Source organism: Agelaius phoeniceus, chromosome 30 (genome assembly GCF_051311805.1).
Source record: "Agelaius phoeniceus isolate bAgePho1 chromosome 30, bAgePho1.hap1, whole genome shotgun sequence".
Taxonomy (NCBI): Eukaryota; Metazoa; Chordata; class Aves; order Passeriformes; family Icteridae; genus Agelaius; species Agelaius phoeniceus.
The window spans coordinates 6,309,817-6,326,693 of record NC_135294.1 but is presented as its reverse complement, the minus strand read 5'-3'; the positions used below and the strand labels follow the sequence as shown (position 1 = coordinate 6,326,693).

The following is a 16,877-nucleotide window of genomic DNA, read 5'->3' as shown; positions in this document are numbered from 1 at the left end:
CCTGGCCTTGCCCACAGCAGCCCCTGAGGGACTGGGAGCCGCTGGGACACAGGAAAGCCCCTGGGAATGAGGAATTGCAGCTCCCTGCCCTCTGCCAGCTGCTCCCCTGCAATCCCCACCCTGCTCCTGCTCCCATGGGTAACCCCTGTCCTCACCCGTGGGCACCCACGGTGCCAACACTGCTGGTACAAAACTCCAGTCACAAAAAGGAGGCACCAAGCCTGGTCACCAAGTTATTGTCACAAATATTTTTACTGTAAGTTGGGACTCAGCAGCCCCCCCAGGTCTTGGTCTGGCTCTGCTTTGTCTTGTGCCCTGCAGGGATTTCCAGAGGCTCCATCACCTCTGTGCCTTTGGGAAACACAAAAATCTGCCACCTCCATGGCCTGACCTTCACTGGGACAGACAGAGGGACCAGCTTGGCTTGAGCTGAGCTCTCAGGTGCAGACTGGGACAGACAAATGGATCAGGATCAGTTTGGTTTGAGCTCAGATCTCAGTTTGGTTTGAGCTCAGCTCTCAGGTGCACACTGAGACAGACAAATGGATCAGGATCAGTTTGGTTTGAGCTGAGCTCTCAGTTTGGTTTGAGCTGAGCTCTCAGGTGCAGACTGGGACAGACAAATGGATCAGGATCAGTTTGGTTTGAGCTCAGCTCTCAGGTGCAGGACTCAGGCCCTGCAGGGTCCTGGTGCAGGGCCATGGCCCAAGGGCTCCCTGCTCTGGTCCCAAAGCCCAGAGAGGATGGGGAGGCCAAGCAGGGGAAGAAAGGAGCAGCATGAACCCTGCTGGGCACCACCTGACAAACAGAGCAAAGGCTCAGCTGCAATTTTAGTTTGAAAAGTTATTTACTTTAAAAGCCATCTTGCTTGCCCTCACCAGTGGGTGAGCAGGAGCGGGTCAGGGGGGCTGACAGCAATTTAATCTGCATTTCCATGGCTCCCTGTGCCATCCCTGACCCCACACCAATGCCTGCCCACTGCCAGCAAGGGGACAGATCCAGCCCTGAGGAGATAATGAGTCTCTAAACACGTGTCCCACGTCTCCTGCAAAGTGCAAATGTGATTTATCCCCGTTTCACACTTTACAGAGCTTTCTTTCCCCCGGATAGGAGGGAAATAGCAAGGGAGCAACACGTTCCCAGTCCCTCAGTGGAAACATCCCCTCCCAGGGTGTGACAACACTCCAGTTTGCAGTGGATGTTTTGACCTTTCACTCCTCAGCGCTGTCTGTAGCTGCTGTGTTGGGAACAACTGTCCTTGGGGTGCTTGGCTGACCTCCTGACTCCTTTTGGAAAGGCATTTCCATGGAGCTCTCAGCACTTCAAACCAGCACCAGACTTTTAGTGGCATCAGAAATGTGGATGCATGTGAAGGGAACACTTGACAGCGCTCAGAAATCCATCCCTGGAGCTCCAGGAAGGGACAGGCAGGGTAAAGGTGTCACTGAAAAGGCTCCAAAGCCCCCGGTGGCCTCGGGGGATGAGTGTGGATCTCACCCGGAGCACGTGGAGCTCAAGGGGAGCCTCTGGGGCTGGACGGCAGCCTGGGCCAGCCTTTATCAGGGAGATGAGGAAGGAAACGCTGCCAGGGAAAGCAGAGATTTACCCCTCACATGCTCAGGAGGCAGCTGCCAGGCCAGGACTGAGCCAGAGGTCAGAGCTGGCCCCTGCCCCCCTGGCTGGGGGAAATCTCTCCTGGGTGCAGATTGCAGGAACCTGCCCTGTTCCCAGCCCCTTATCGGGACACTGTGTGAAGAGGGCTGAAATATCACATCGTGGTTTTACGCGTGATAAAGCAAATTTTCACAGGCCACAGCAGCGGCTGCTGATGGGCCCTCGGCCACCCCGGGGTGCAGGGGGCCCTGGGGACAGGGCTCTGTGTGAAAAGGGGGTAATTCTCCTCTTGTGAGCAGGCGTAATTCCTGCTCTGTTCACCTGGCTGGAGCTCTGCTGTTTCCTAAAGGCTGAGCACACCCTGCAGTCCTGCAGAGGCAGCAGCACCTGTGCTCTGCCCCACAAACCCCACCCAAACCTCTGTGTTTGAAATCATAAACCTCATTTATTGGGAAACCCAGCCCTGCTCACGGGAATTACCTGTGGGGAAGCCTTGAGGAGGAAAGGGGGAGCTCCTCCAAAGTCAATGCAAGGAGGAAAATCCTCCAAGGACTGGAGCACAGCAGCACTCAGGGGTGCTTGAACACCTCCCAGCTCCTGAACGTGCAGGGTTTGGGTTTGGGTTTGGGATGAGGATTTTCTCCAAGGAAGAGCTCATTTGGACAACCCTTAGCCCCTGCTACCCAAGGTGCTCCCTGGCACCATCAGGACGCTCCTTTTTTCCAGGTTATTTTCCCTGCAGGCTTCATAAATCCTGGTGCTGCAGCAAGGTGGCAGGAAAACACAGGGGAAGGGGGACAGTGGGGCTGCTGCTGCCAGCTCTTGGGACACTTCTTCCTCCTCACCTGGGCGAACAGCTGCTGGTACACCCAGCCTGGGGTGCTTTCTCCCCAAAATCAGCTCCCACGTAAAGGAGGGGAGGATGGAGTGCATCACTCTGGAATTCTGGGGAGAACAACATGTTCTCCCTGCTCCTGGGGCCTGGACAAGGCCTCCTCAGCCACGGCTGGACACTTCCTGCACGTCCACCTCGCCTCCCCCAGCAACGTGCTCCTCTGGGCAGTGGCCAGGCTAAAAAAGGAAACTTCCTATCGTGCCAGAAACTAAACTTTGATAAATATGAGGGGATAAGTCACAATAAGCGTGACTGGCTCGGGTTCCAAACACAATAATGTGGGAAGGAAAGTTTTATTTTCTTGCCTCTCGCGCCTACCAAGCCCTTGGATGCAACAGAGTGAATTCCTAAAAGAATTTATTTAGTGAATGCCTGAGAAGAGCAGAACAGACTTGCTGCTCTAGCACAAAGAATGCAGGGAGGGGACTGAAAGGATGCCCTGGAAGGTGCCTTACTTTCATCCCACACTGCACAGTTTAACAGGTTTGGATGCAATGGGATTTGTGGTCAATTTGAAAGCCATGTCACATTTCCAGGGAGAGGAAAATCCTCAGCCTGATCTCAGGGTTATCACCTTGGTACAGCTCTTGTGTCCTCACGGTGCAGTGGGAGGGTTAAGGGGTGAAAAATGTCTTTTTGGAAAGGATCTTGTTTCTCTGTGGTAGACAGTCTGTTGTGCTTCTATATGGCAGGAGCAGCATCACCCTCTGCAGGGGATCCAGAGTCAATGCCCAAAACCTGCTGAGCTGAAAGGCCCCAAACCCCCCAAACCCTGAGTTTATCATGTCCCTGCCCCAGGAACAGGAGAGATTCTCTGCTGCTCCCACCCCAAAACGGTTCCTGGCCTGGCTGCAGAAATAGAGGGAGGGAGGAAATGCAGCCTGGGCACCAGGCAGTTTTTAGGGACCTCACGTTGTGGGATCTCCAGCAGAAGATGTGAAAATACAGCAAGTCCAGAGCAGGCTCTGGGCTGAGCAGAGAGGACACCCAGCCCCTCAGGGATGAAGAGGGAGCAGTTTCACAGGTCTGGCGTGGGCAGCTCATGGTTCTCTGTCTCTGGGAAAAGCTCATTTTAAAGAAAAGAACTCCTCATTATCTTCCAGCAGCAGCTCAAGGTGCCCGTGGCTCTCTCCCCTCCAGGCTCTCAGGAACTTCCAGCCCACCTGACCTCTGTTGGGAAGTCTCTCTCTCCCAATGACCTCTGCAAACCCTGCAAATGCTAATGGGTGGAATATCTTCAAAGAGTGCCTCTGATCCTGCAGCCAGGGGTTGTTCTGCCTATCGGAGCGGAAGCGCAGGAATGAGCAGTTTATTTTAAATAATGCACTTGTCCTAACCGTGGGGATTTCTGAGCCTCAGCCAAGCCTTTGCACGTCATTCCAGTCTGCTGTGAAGGAATTATTGGCCTCTTCACACTTTTGATCTTTGCAGAAAGGAGCGTGTGGCATTTCCAGCCCAGATGTTCACGATGCTGGATGGAGAAGTTTCTCCCTAATGGCTCACGCTCACATTGGTGAGGAGCTTCTTGCAGAGGTAAAAAATTAAATAAACACTAAACCAGCTCTGTCAAGGTCATCTGAAATCACAGGAAAGACTCGTGAATGGCAGCTGTGAAGAGGTGGCAGACACTGTGGAACCTCTGGTCTGAGTGTGGGGATCCATGGATGTTTTGCCTTGGGTATCTCAGACAGGCACTGGAGATGGGACCCTTCTGTTCCTCCTCGTGAAGGCACAATGGGTCCAGAACCCAAACTTCTGAGTGCAATCCTGGCTGAGCAGCAGGAAGTGTTGGCCTGTTCTCCAGGTAACCTGAGCAGCTGACAGAAGAGTTGAAATAAACACACCCAAAAAAAGCTAAAGGATATTTCTGACATTTCCTAGTTCAGAGCATGAACCAGGCTCTGAGCTCTGCTCTCCTTCCTCCCCCCTGGCCTGTGGGCAGGAGCAGGACCCTGGACAATGCAAGTCCCTGGCTCTGAACCTGCAATTCCTGAGCATTCCTGCAGCTGCATTTGGTGTCTGTGAGAAGCTGGGCTCCTCCTAGTTGGTTTTGGCACCAGTTTGACTCGTGGCTTTAGTTAAGTTTTTTATCTCCTCCTCGAGCATCCTGGTTTTCTTCTCCAGCTCCTCCCGCGAGCGCTCCGCGTCCTTCAGCCTCAGCTCCAGCTCCCCACTCCTCTTCCTCTCCTGCTCCAGCTCCTGCTTCAGCCTCACCACCTTGGCCCACACCTCGTAGTTTTCCTTCTGGAGGCTGCAAAGGGAAACAGAGCATGAAAGGATTGGATTGGGGTTGGGTTGGGTTGGTTTGGGTTGGGTTGGGTTGGGTTGGGTTGGATTGGATTGGGTTGGATTGGATTGGGTTGGATTGGACTGGGTTGGATTGGACTGGGTTGGGTTGGGTTGGGTTGGATTGGGTTGGGTTGGATTGGGTTGGATTGGATTGGGTTGGATTGGATTGGGTTGGGTTGGGTTGGGTTGGATTGGATTGGATTGGGTTGGGTTGGGTTGGATTGGGTTGGATTGGGTTGGGTTGGATTGGGTTGGATTGGATTGGATTGGGTTGGGTTGGGTTGGGTTGGGTTGGATTGGATTGGATTGGGTTGGGTTGGACTGGAAAAGGGCTGGGAAATCATTTGGCTCCCAGCACCAAAACAAGCCAGAGGTGCTGCCCTGAGCCCTTCAGTGGCCACACAACTCAATCCAATACATCAATAAATGCAATACATGTGTATTGATAATGTGAAAATAATGATAATATAATAACAATATGTGGGGCTGATGGTTGCAGCCCATGGTGTAATAATGCTGCTGGTGAATTCTGGAGTCTGATGGTCCAGTGCCAGGTAATAACAGGAATTATGACAGGAATCATGCAGAGGACTGCAGTGCCACTGAAAGGTGTGTAAGAGCTATGGAGCACTGCTGTACAGCTCGTGCAGTGCAGCACACTGGTTTGCAGCAGTGTTTTAACAGCTGTGTTTGAGCGTGGATCACTGCTGTGACATCCTGCCTGAGCTGCTGGTGCACGATCTGCAGCGATGCTGGCTCAGCACGAGCTGCTCCTGCAGTTACCTTTCCACCTGGCCCTCGTAGTCACTCCTCTGCTCCTCCAACTCCTTCTGCAGCTGCTGGATCGCACCTTGCAGGAACTCCGTGCTGTCCTGCCCAGCCCTGGGCTCCTCAGCAGGGCTGCTGCTGGGGCTGCCAGGCTCCTTTGGCTCGTGGCAGGGGCTGAAGCAGGGCAGGAATTCCTTCTCAGAGGCGCTGCTGGCGGGGCTGGGGCTGGAGCCGCTGCCCTCCCCGCTCTCTGCCACGTTGCTGTCACAGCTTGCAGCCCTGTGCAGGTCCAGCAGCTTAAAGAGATCGTGGGACAAGGTTCTCTTGTGTCCCTCACAGCCCAGGGGGCGTGGGCTGCTCTTCCAGAAGTCACTGGTGAGGACATCGCTCCTGCCCTTGTCCCCTGGGGCTGCCAGGAAGGGTTTCCTGCTGGGTAAAGTCTGGGTTCTTTTCCTTGGCTGAGTTTTCCACGTTCCCAGCGTGGCTGTGGGATCTGAGTCCTCCCCAGGGATGCTCGAGGTGGCAGCTGGGCCAGGGCTGCTGCTGAAATTGGGGTGATCCCTCTGCAAAACAGAGCCCTGGGGCAGCCAGGGCACGGAGCTTTACAAAGGGCACATTGGAACGTGCTGGCCACACTTTACCATTGAAATCCACTTTGAATTGCACCAAATTTATGATTTTTACAGGGATCCCTTTGAAGAAAAGCCTTTAATCCTCAGTGCTTTCCCCTCACCAGCCTGAGCTGAGCACATGAAAGGTTTCATGTGCTAGGGCCAAAAAGCTTTGGGAGTTTTCATATTCCCCAGAGCAGCAGATTTTCCACAGGAAAGTGGAAAGTTTATCTACATCATTTTCCTGATGTAAATATTCCAGGGGTGACAGACACAGCTTTTGAACCCAAAAAGAGCAAATGCTTTTAGGGCTCGCTGACCTGCCAGAGCCTGCCACAATTAACCACACGTTTAACGAACGAATGCAGGTTAATTAATTATTTAGTAAAGCCAGCCTTACCGTCTGCCTCGGGGTGGAGCCCCTGGGGTCCTCTGCAGCCCCCCAGCCCACGGAGCTGCGGGGGACAGGAGCTTTCTTCTCGTGTTTGGGGGCAGGCGGGGAGGGAGGCACGTCCTTGGAGGGGGGAAAGAGCTTCAGGTGGTGGCTGATCATCACCGTCATCACCTTCTGCACCTGGGGCGTGCCTGGGGGAGCAGAGAGCATCAGAGCCAGGGACCCCTCCGGGCACCCCCAGCGCTTGCGCTGCTGAAACGGAGGCGGAGCAGAAAATGAGCGGGGTCAAAAAGCCAAGTGAAGTAAATGGAGCGAGTAAAAGTGTGGGAAATGGGTTTGTGGAAAATTCTCAATACCTGACAGAAGACTCATACAGTGGACATCTATATACAAACCTTAAGTGACTTAAAAATACCGTAAAATAAGACAAATCTTGAAAAAAAATAAATAAACTGGAAATAAGTTTCAAAAAATAACCTCACAAATAAGACTAAATACTTTTTTAAAAATAGAGCTAAAAATATAAATAAATATTTAAATATAAATATAAATATAAATATAAATATAAATATAAATATAAATATAAATATATATACATATACATATACATATACATATATATATCTATTTAGATATAAATATAAATATATATTTTTAGATATAAATAAATATAAAAACAGAACTAAAAAATTAAAAAATACTTTATAACAAGATCCACAAAAAGTAGTTTTAAATTATTGACTTTAAAACATTTACAACATAGTGCAGCTGAAACTAATAAAGCAAAAACCACTTATATTGTCATTAAAAAATAGGTAACTTCTAATTGTGATAACATAAATTGTAACATCTGTATTATTTCACCCTTCACAGAAGACTAAAAATAGAATAAAAATTTTTAAAACAACTCTCAGTTACCCCATCTCTAAGTAAAAAAAAAAAAAATATATATATATATATATATATATATATATAATCCAGCATAAAAGCAGCATAAAAGTAAAGGAGCACTCACATCCCTGAGTTTCCTGTGCTTCCCCAAGAAGGATTTTACACCTTCCTGCTCTGAGCAGCTCAGAGATGACCTCAGCAAATCCCTGAGTCTGCTAAACTCATGAGGGGAGGTTTTGTCACTTTGTCAGTTCCTGAGGGGGTTTTTGTCACCACAAACACATTTACAGCCCAGCAAACACACAGCTTCACCCTGCCCTGTGCCCCAGCACATTTCTGCCTTTCTTCCAGCTCCACCACAGAAAATCTTTAATTCTGAGGCTGTGGATGCCTCAAAACTGAAATATCCTCCAGGATATTGAAATTACTCCATATGCCTCAAAATATTCCATATCCTGCAGGATATGAAATTGCTCCAGGGGTCCCTTTTACCTCTCATGATGACTGCAGGGTCCTCTACCCTGGGCCTGATCAGGTTCACCCCCATCACTGTGGCCAGGTTGTCCACGCTCATCTTGTTGACGCTGGAGTTCAGTTGGATTTCATAGAGAAACCTGCCAGGATTCCACAGCAAATATTTCACATTTCAGAGGTGGGATTTGGCAAAAAAATCCTGGTGAAAAAGTCCTGATTCCTCCTCCCAGCTCCTCCTCTCAGTCACAAGGACAGAAACCCTCAGGACTGAACTGGTACCAGAATGAAAGAGGAGCTGCTCCCCTTGGAAACAGCTCAGGAAGGAAGGGAATCCCCTCCTCAAATCCCACCCTGGTGGAACCTGGAGGTTTTGGTGCTCAAGGCTTTTGTCCAGCAAAGCTACACCTGGTCTGGATTCCCAGGGATTTCTGAGTGACTTTGAGGGTGGTGATTCATGCTCAGACATTCCCAGGGGCGCTATCCCAGGGGCTGGAATTCTCCTCTACCAAAATCAGGACCTGGTGGCTCAAAGGGAAGCAAAGCACAGCCCAGGGAGGCTCTGCCTGGAGGGGTCACCCCCGGGGTGCCATTTCTGCTCCCCAGCACCAAAGCTGAGCTGCCCCTGGCCCTGCAGGGCACTGACCTGCAGATGTAGCTCAGGAGGTTGTAGTTGTCTCTGGGGAGGAGGGACAGCTGCTTCAGGAGCTCCTGGTGGCCCTGCATGGTGACAAACAGCTCCAGGAGGGTTCACGGGACCCAAGAACTGCTCCTGCTCACTCCAGCCATGCCTGGGGGGTGTCCCCGTGTCCCCAGCCCTGGGACAGCTCCAAACACGTGTGGTGGCACTCGGGGTGACCCTGGCGGTGGTGGTTGATGATCTTGGGCATCTTCTCCAAACTCAGGTATTCCCTGACTCTGGTTCTCCTGGTTTGCTCCCCTTGGAGCTCCATCTCTCCCTGGGATGTTCTGCAGGGCTCAGCAAGGAGGGGCAGCCCCAGCAGGAGCAGGGTCCCCCCAGCCCAGCCCGAGGGAGGAGCTGATCCTGCCTCATCTCCTCCAGCATCTTGTGGACATTCAGGACACTTTTAACCCCAAAGAGAAGCAGGAATTGAAGCTTTAAAATTCACAAACCCCTGTGGCCAAGCTGGGAAAACCCCACTGGCTTTGGGGCAGTTTTCCTTTTTAATTTTTTCCCTTTTTCTCTCCCCAGATTCCAAAGCCTTGCTGTGTGCCCTTGGCCCCTGCAGCTCACAGCGTGCCCTGGCACTGAAACTGATTTTAAGGCTGGGAAGAGGAAAACAAAAGCACCTCTACCTTTGTCTCGTCAGCCTCCAGAGCCTGCCCACAGAGCAGGAAATCCTCGTACTGCAGCCAGGGCACCACGGGCTCCGGCAGCTCCCGCAGGTACAGCTTGAGCAGGGAGGCCACGGTGTGGACATCGGTGTCCCTGCAGGGAGCAAGGGACACTCAGAGCCAGCCGGGGATTGCCTCCACCTCCCTGCCCTGCTTTGGGGACCTAAAATCTCTTTTCTTCATCCACATTTAGCCTCCACCTCCCTGCCCTGCTTTGGGGACCTAAAATCTCTTTTCTTCATCCACATTTAGCCTCCACCTCCCTGCCCTGCTTTGGGGACCTAAAATCTCTTTTCTTCACCCACATTTAGCCTCCACCTCCCTGCCCTGCTTTGGGGACCTAAAATCTCTTTTCTTCACCCACATTTAGCCTCCACCTCCCTGCCCTGCTTTGGGGACCTAAAATCTCTTTTCTTCACCCACATTTAGCCTCCACCTCCCTGCCCTGCTTTGGGGACCTAAAATCTCTTTTCTTCACCCACATTTAGCCTCCACCTCCCTGCCCTGCTTTGGGGACCTAAAATCTCTTTTCTTCACCCACGTTTAACCAGCGGGAGCTGCAGTTCTGGAGCACCACCCTGGCTCTTGTCCCTGCGTTCACAGGGGTGGAGAACCAAGGACAAGGGAGCAAAACCCTTCTCCCATTCCAGGTCAAACCCTTCTGGAAGGTTCCTGCTGAATCCACCCTCCTCCTCAAACCCTTCTGGAAGGTTCCTGCTGAATGTTCTCCTCTTCGAGCCTTTCTGGAGGGTTCCTGCTGGATCCCCTCCTCCTCAATCCCTTCTGGAAGGTTCCTGCTGGATCTCCCCCTCCTCAAGCCCTTCTGGAGGGTTCCTGCTGGATCCCCTCCTCCTCAATCCCTTCTGGAAGGTTCCTGCTGAATGTTCTCCTCTTCGAGCCTTTCTGGAGGGTTCCTGCTGGATCTCCTCCTCCTCAATCCCTTCTGGAAGGTTCCTGCTAGATCTCCTCCTCCTCAATCCCTTCTGGAGGGTTCCTGCTGGATCTCCTCCTCCTCAATCCCTTCTGGAGGGTTCCTGCTGGATCTCCCCCTCCTCAATCCCTTCTGGAAGGTTCCTGATGGATCTCCTCTCCTTCTCAAGCCTTTCTGAATTCTTTCTCCAGCCCAAGCCCCTCTGGAAGGTTCCTGCTGGATCCCCTCTCCCCAAGCCCCTCTGGAAGGTTCCTGCTGGATCCCCTGTTCCCCTCACAGCGCTCTGGAGGGTTCCTCATTCCTGTAGGGCTCTGGGGGCGGCCCTGGCTGTTTTCCCTGGAACAGGGGCTGGCATGGGGGCAGCAGCCAGTGTCACCTGCTGAAGGAGGGTCTCTCCCCGGCGTCGAAGGCGTCGCGGAGCTGCCGGACCAGGCTGTCCTGGCCGGGCAGGCGGAAGATGCCCTCCTCGGCCAGGCCGTGCTCCAGGATGAACTCAGCGCTCTTCTGCACCACCATGGGCACCAGGGGCTGCCCAAACCGCTGCTCCTGGGCCATGGTCTGTGCCAGGCACTGCCCGAACACCCCTGGGGACACCGGGCACAGCTCAGGGTGTGGCTTTGCGGTTTCCACACTCTGGGCTGGTACAAAACCCTGACCTTCACATGAAGTGTCTGCAGTTCTCCACACTGCATTCACAGGGGTGGAGAACCAAGGAAAAGGGAGAAAAACCCTTCTCCTATCGCTCATTCCAAGTAAAACTCTTCTCCCATTTCCCACCTCAAGCAAAACCTTTCTCCCATCTCCCAGCTCAGACAAACCCATCCCTTTCCAGCCCAGAAAAATGGGGGCAGAAAGGATGGAATGCACAGAATTCACAGAATTCACAGAATTCACAGAAATCACAGGAAGGATGGGCTGGGCAAGAAAAGGCAGAGGAAAAGCAAAGTGAGGAGATTGGCAGGTAAAAACCAACGTTTTTTCAAGGCTTTATCCCTGAATGGGAGTTTTTCTCAAGAACATTTTCAGGGTGAGAAAGGAGGTTGAGAAGGAAGACGAAGCCGGGCAAGAAATGTTCATCCTTGGCTCTCCCCAGCACTGCAGCCCCGTTTTCAGGGATTTCTGAGCCAAACCCCCCCAGCTGCATTCCCAGGACAGAAATCCCTGGGTTTACCTCCCGAGGCCGAGCCCAGCGCCCTCCGCAGGGACTTCACCCACTCCTCCAGCTCCGCCTGCGAGCTGGCCATGAGCACGCACGGCTCCTGCCCCGCCCGCGGCTGCTCGCCGGCCACCCCTGCCGAACAGAAATGCACATTTAGTGGGCAGGAAAATCCCATTTACTGGGCAGAAAATACACATTTACTGGGCAGAAAATACACATTTAATGGGCAGAAAATACACATTTACTGGGCAGGAAAATCCCATTTACTGGGCAGAAAATACTCATGTAGAGAGTAGAAAATACTCATTTATATGGCAGAAAATACTTATATACAGAGCAGAAAAAAACCACATTTAGAGAGCAGAGTGGGGTGTCCTCACCCGGGATGATCTCAAAGATGAATTTCCCTCCCTCCTCGGGGTTGGTGGCCAGCACGTTGATGGAGCTCCCCTGGAGGGCCAGGCAGCCCTAGGACAGAGCAGAGCCCTGAGTTTATACAGATATATATGTGTAATATATTCCTATATATGTATAGACACACATATATTCTTGTGTGTGTATGTATATATGTACAGATATACTCGTGTATGTATGTATATATATATGTATGTATGTATTCATGTGTGCATATAGATATACAGATATGCTCCTGTGTGTATATATAAATATATTTGTATGTATATATATAGATAAATTCATGTATATGTATATATATAGATAAGTTCATGTATATGTATATACATATATATTCATGTGTATATATATACAGATATATTGTGTGTGTATATATCTATACATCTATACTCATGTATAAATATATATATTAGTGTACAAATATATATACAGATATATTTGTATACATATATGTCTATACATCTATACTCATGTATAAATATATACAGATATATTACCGTGTATATATACACAGATATATTCATATATATATACATACTCGTGTGTATATATATATAATATATATACAGATATAATTGTGTATATATACACAGATGTATTTGTGTAGATGCACTACAGGGATTTTAAAGCAGTAAGGGCACTTGATAAGTGCCATTTTTTTCCACTGAAGCGATTCTCATCAGGATAAAAACGCTTCTTTTTACTCTTCCCTATTTTTATCTCACTTCTCATCTCCTTTTAGCCCTTGTTGGGAGTGGAAGAAGAGAGAGCAAAGAAGAATGAACTTGGGAAATATTATTATTAATTAGTTTTTTTTAACTTTGTAGAGGGAACGGCTTTTCCAGCAGAGAGGAATTTTCCCTGGAATTTTTCCAAAGGAGAAAAAGGTGGTGAGTACTCTAAAAGTGAGTTATGGCATGGAGAAAATAAAATAAAATAAAATAAAAATAAAATAAAATAAAATAAAATAAAATAAAATAAAATAAAATAAAATAAAATAAAATAAAATAAAATAAAAATAAAATAAAATAAAAATAAACTACATTTAACAGAATCATGGGATCCCAGAATGGTTTGGGTGGGAAAAGCCCCTCCAGTGCCACCCGAGCCATGGCAGGGACACCTCCCCAGCCCCAAACCCTTGGGGTCCCGGCCCCACCTGCGGCTTGGCCTCATCCTCGTCCTTGTAGTAGAGCAGCTGCTGCCCGCGGAGCACGAAGAAGCGCAGCTGCCAGTTCTTAACGATGGAGCGCTGCTTGCGCAGCCAGCCCAGCTTGTCCGGCCGCGGCAGCGCCCCGGGATCCGCGGCCATCACACTGCGGGAACGGGCTGGGGACAGACGGACACGGTGTGGGGACACACGGACACGGGCTGGGGACACAGGGACACGGGCTGGGGACAGACGGACACGGTGTGGGGACAGACGGACACGGGCTGGGGACAGACGGACACGGGTGTGGGGACACAGGGACACGGGCTGGGGACAGACGGACACGGTGTGGGGACAGACGGACACGGGCTGGGGACAGACGGACACCGTGTGGGGACACACGGACACGGGCTGGGGACACAGGGACACGGGCTGGGGACAGAGGGACACGGGCTGGGGACAGACGGACACGGGCTGGGGACACAGGGACACGGGCTGGGGACAGACGGACACCGTGTGGGGACAGACGGACACGGGCTGGGGACAGACGGACACCGTGTGGGGACACACGGACACGGGCTGGGGACAGACGGACACCGTGTGGGGACAGACGGACACGGGCTGGGGACAGACGGACACCGTGTGGGGACAGAGGGACACGGTGTGGGGACACACGGACACCGTGTGGGGACAGACGGACTCGGGTGTGGGGACAGAGGGACACGGGTGTGGAGACACTGGATATGGAGACAGAGGGACACAGGGAGTGGGGGCACAGGGACCCTGCGTGTGGGGACAGAGGGACACAGTGCGGACAGAGGGACACAGGGTACGGGGACAGGGGACACACAGCGGGGACAGAGGGACACGGGTACGGGGACAGGGGACACACAGTGAGGACAGAGGGACACAGGGTACGGGGACAGGGGACACAGAGTGGGGACAGGGGACACAGTGAGGACAGAGGGACACAGGGTACGGGGACAGGGGACACACAGTGGGGACAGGGGACACAGTGAGGACAGAGGGACACAGGGTACGGGGACAGGGGACACAGAGTGGGGACAGGGGACACAGCCAGGCTCTGGGCCCCGCGCTCTGCCGAGTCCCAGCCCCGTTTGCAGAGGAAGTGGCCGCAGTGGCTGCCAGGCTGAGCTTCCTTTTGCCTGCGGGGGAGCAGCTGCCTCCCAGCGAGAGCAAAGTCAGGGCTGGGGGTGTTTTTTGGGGTTGTTTTCATGGGGTGTGGGGTTTCTGCAGCCTCCCCGGAGCAGCGGCCACAGCAGAGTGACCCAAACGCTTTGGAGACCCCAGTTCTGCTCTGGGATGGTCCCAGTGGGGCAGAACTCACATTCGTGGGGCTGGAAAATCTCCAGGGATGCTAAAACACCAGCATGGGCTGGGCCCTGGGCAGAGCAGCGTCCCTGCCCTGTTTGTGTGGCCCCACGGGTGGCACGGCCCTGGGGCACCCCCGAATGCCTGGCAGGGATCACTTCCAGGGGATTTTTGCCTCTGCAGCCGCCCAGAGCCAGCCCAGCTGGTCAGGGTTTGCATCGTTGGCTGCAAGGCAAGAATAAAGCCGTGACTGCGGGGAACGGGGGCTGCACGCGGTGATTTCCTGGGCTGGAGAACCCCCAGGGCTCCAATCTTCACCTCAGGGCTGTCCCCACATCCCCGCCCAAAATCCCCCAGGGCGAGGAGCCCCTCTGGGGGTGCCCCCCAAGCGCTTCCTGCCCCAACGGCCTCCAGGGTTGGGCATTTCCTCCAAAACCTCCTCCCCCAAAATCGGGAGGGCAGGAGAGGCCTGGGGCCAGCGCTGGCCCGGGCAGGACCCCCCGGCACCCCCATTGCTGGGGAGCTGCAATAAAAAACAGTAAAAGGGGTTCACGGGGGAATTTCTGTTTGTCTGAAATCCATTTCTTTGCAGTTCTCCAAACGCTGCCCCAGGCAGGGCTGGGGGAGCAGGGGAAGTGTCCCCAGGCCACGAGGAGCCAGGGAGGGCGGTGGCAATCTGCAAACATTGCAAACATTTGCAAATGCGACTTTCACATTTCTGCAAGTGAAGCCACAGCAGCCCCGGAGACGGCGCAAACACACAAAGCCACACAGAGTCACACAAAAACTCACACAGAGTCACACAAAAACTCACACAAACTCACACAAAAATTCACACAAGCTCACACAAAAACTCACACAAAGTCACACAAACTCACACAAAGTCATGCTCACCCAGCAGCTGGAAGCTGCAAAAAGCACCAGGGGTTTCACCACAAGCAGATTTTCTTGAAAAAAAGGCAATTCCTGGTGCCAGCACAGGCTCAAGCCTCGGTCCCATCCCCACCCTCTGCTCCCCAGCACCCTTGGTGTGGCCTGGCCTTTTTTTCTCACTTGACTTCACCCCCTGCTCCACAGCCTCTGTGCAAAACCAATATTAGTTATCCCAGGAACGAGGATGCAGGATGCCTCTGTGATAATCCATGGGCATTCATTTCTCCCCCCAGTGTGGGGATGGCTCTGAGCTCGTTTCTGGTCTCATTTGGGGCTTCCATCCCTTCCCTTGGGGCTCTGTGTGCAGAGAATGGCTCGGCCACTCTGGCAAAAGTGGCTTCAGACAGAAATCCAAGTTTCTGTGTGGGAAAATCCAGCCAGGCAGAGACCAGCTCTGCTGCAGGGCCAAACCCAGCCCCAGAGTGGATTTTTGGGTGACCTGGGCTCAGGCTGGGCTCTGCAGCCCCTCCCTGACCACACCATGATCACCCCGAAATCCCCTCCCTGACCACCCCATCATCATCACCCCTAAATCCCCTGTCCCCTCCAGCCTGGGCCTGAGCTTTCGTGCCACCAGAAGGGGCCTGGGTGGTTTAAATCCCCCCAAACTCGGGTTTTGGGGGACAGCAGCCCCGTCCCCCTGCTCCCACAGCATCCCTCACTGACAAATCTGCAAATCACTTCTTGGAAATCATTTGCAAATCATCTGCTCTGTCTCTAAAGTGGCACTGGGGGCCACTGAGCCAAAATCTCAGCTGGGCTCAGCCCCGGGGCCCCCAGCCCTGCCCGGGCCTTGCAGACATGGAGGGGCACCAAGGAACCCTCATGGAGGAGCCCTCATGGAGGAGCCCTCATGGAGGAGCCCTCACCAAGGAACCTTCACCAAGGAACCTTCACCAAGGAGCCCCCATGGAGGAGCCTTCACCAAGAAACCCTCACCCAAGGAATCCTTCACCAAGGAGCTTCATGGAGGAGCCTTCACGGAGGAGCCCTCACCAAGGAACCCTCACAGAGGAGCCCTCATGGAGGAGCCTTCACGGAGGAACCCTCACCGTACCTATTTTTGCAGCATCCATCTTCAGGTTGAAATCCCAGTTCCGTGGCAGCTTGAGGGACATGCTGGATCAGGAAAGTTCTTTTTTTTCCCTTTCCTCAAGGTGAGCTTGTTTAGGAGAGGGGCTGGAACCTGACGGTCCCGTGGGGGTCCCCCCACCAAGAGCAGCGGCTCGGCGAGGCTTGGTTTGCCAGCGAGCTTCCTGCCTCTGAGAGCAGCAAAAACCCCATAAAAGTCCTTTCCTGCCCCGCTTTCCTGCCCAGCTCTGGCTTGCCCAGCCGTGCTCTCCGCTGGTGCCAGCTCTGGTCCCCCCTGTCCCCTGCCCAGGCCCGGGGCCGCCAGCCCAGCCCGGGGCCGCTCCCCGGGCGCGCTCGGGGCATTTGAGGAAGTGCTGTCGGCAGCCCTGCGTGGGCTCCTGGAGCTCTGAGCGCTGCCCCGAGCACGAACAGCCGGGCCCGGGGCCCTGGGGGCGTCCTGGGGAGGGGCAGAGCTCGGGGTGAGCCCAGGGTGGCGCCCGTGCCCGTCCTGGGCACCCCCAGATGGCACCGGGGGTTTGGGGTTGGCTTTTCCTTTGCAGCCACATGGGGATGGAACAGGGAGGAAAGGACATGGAAA

General features: G+C 53.0%; 1 protein-coding gene across 1 annotated transcript; it reads right to left on the bottom strand.

The window, feature by feature from the left end:
* Positions 1 to 2,783: 2,783 nt before the first annotated feature.
* Positions 2,784 to 16,623, bottom strand: ARHGAP25 (Rho GTPase activating protein 25). The gene is made up of 11 exons (XM_054650622.2): positions 16,266 to 16,623; positions 12,953 to 13,122; positions 11,760 to 11,847; positions 11,392 to 11,511; positions 10,597 to 10,804; positions 9,251 to 9,383; positions 8,580 to 8,653; positions 7,955 to 8,076; positions 6,578 to 6,762; positions 5,582 to 6,144; positions 2,784 to 4,760 (listed from the first exon to the last, which is right to left on the bottom strand). The coding sequence occupies exons 1-11, from the start codon at positions 16,324 to 16,326 to the stop codon at positions 4,550 to 4,552; spliced, it is 1,935 nt and encodes a 644-aa protein (XP_054506597.2). The 5' UTR covers positions 16,327 to 16,623; the 3' UTR covers positions 2,784 to 4,549.
* Between the last annotated feature and the right edge of the window lie 254 nt (positions 16,624 to 16,877).

What these genes read in the sequence shown, in the direction of transcription:
- ARHGAP25 (XM_054650622.2), bottom strand. Translation starts at nt 16,326, where the DNA reads ATGTCCCTCAAGCTGCCACGGAACTGGGATTTCAACCTGAAGATGGAT. An exon ending in GATGGATGCTGCAAAAATAG is followed by an intron (nt 13,123 to 16,265) that starts GTACGGTGAGGG and finishes GTCTGTCCCCAG; the next exon opens with CCCGTTCCCGCAGTGTGATG. An exon ending in GCTCCACCCCGAGGCAGACG is followed by an intron (nt 6,145 to 6,577) that starts GTAAGGCTGGCT and finishes TGGCTGCCCCAG; the next exon opens with GGCTCTGTTTTGCAGAGGGA.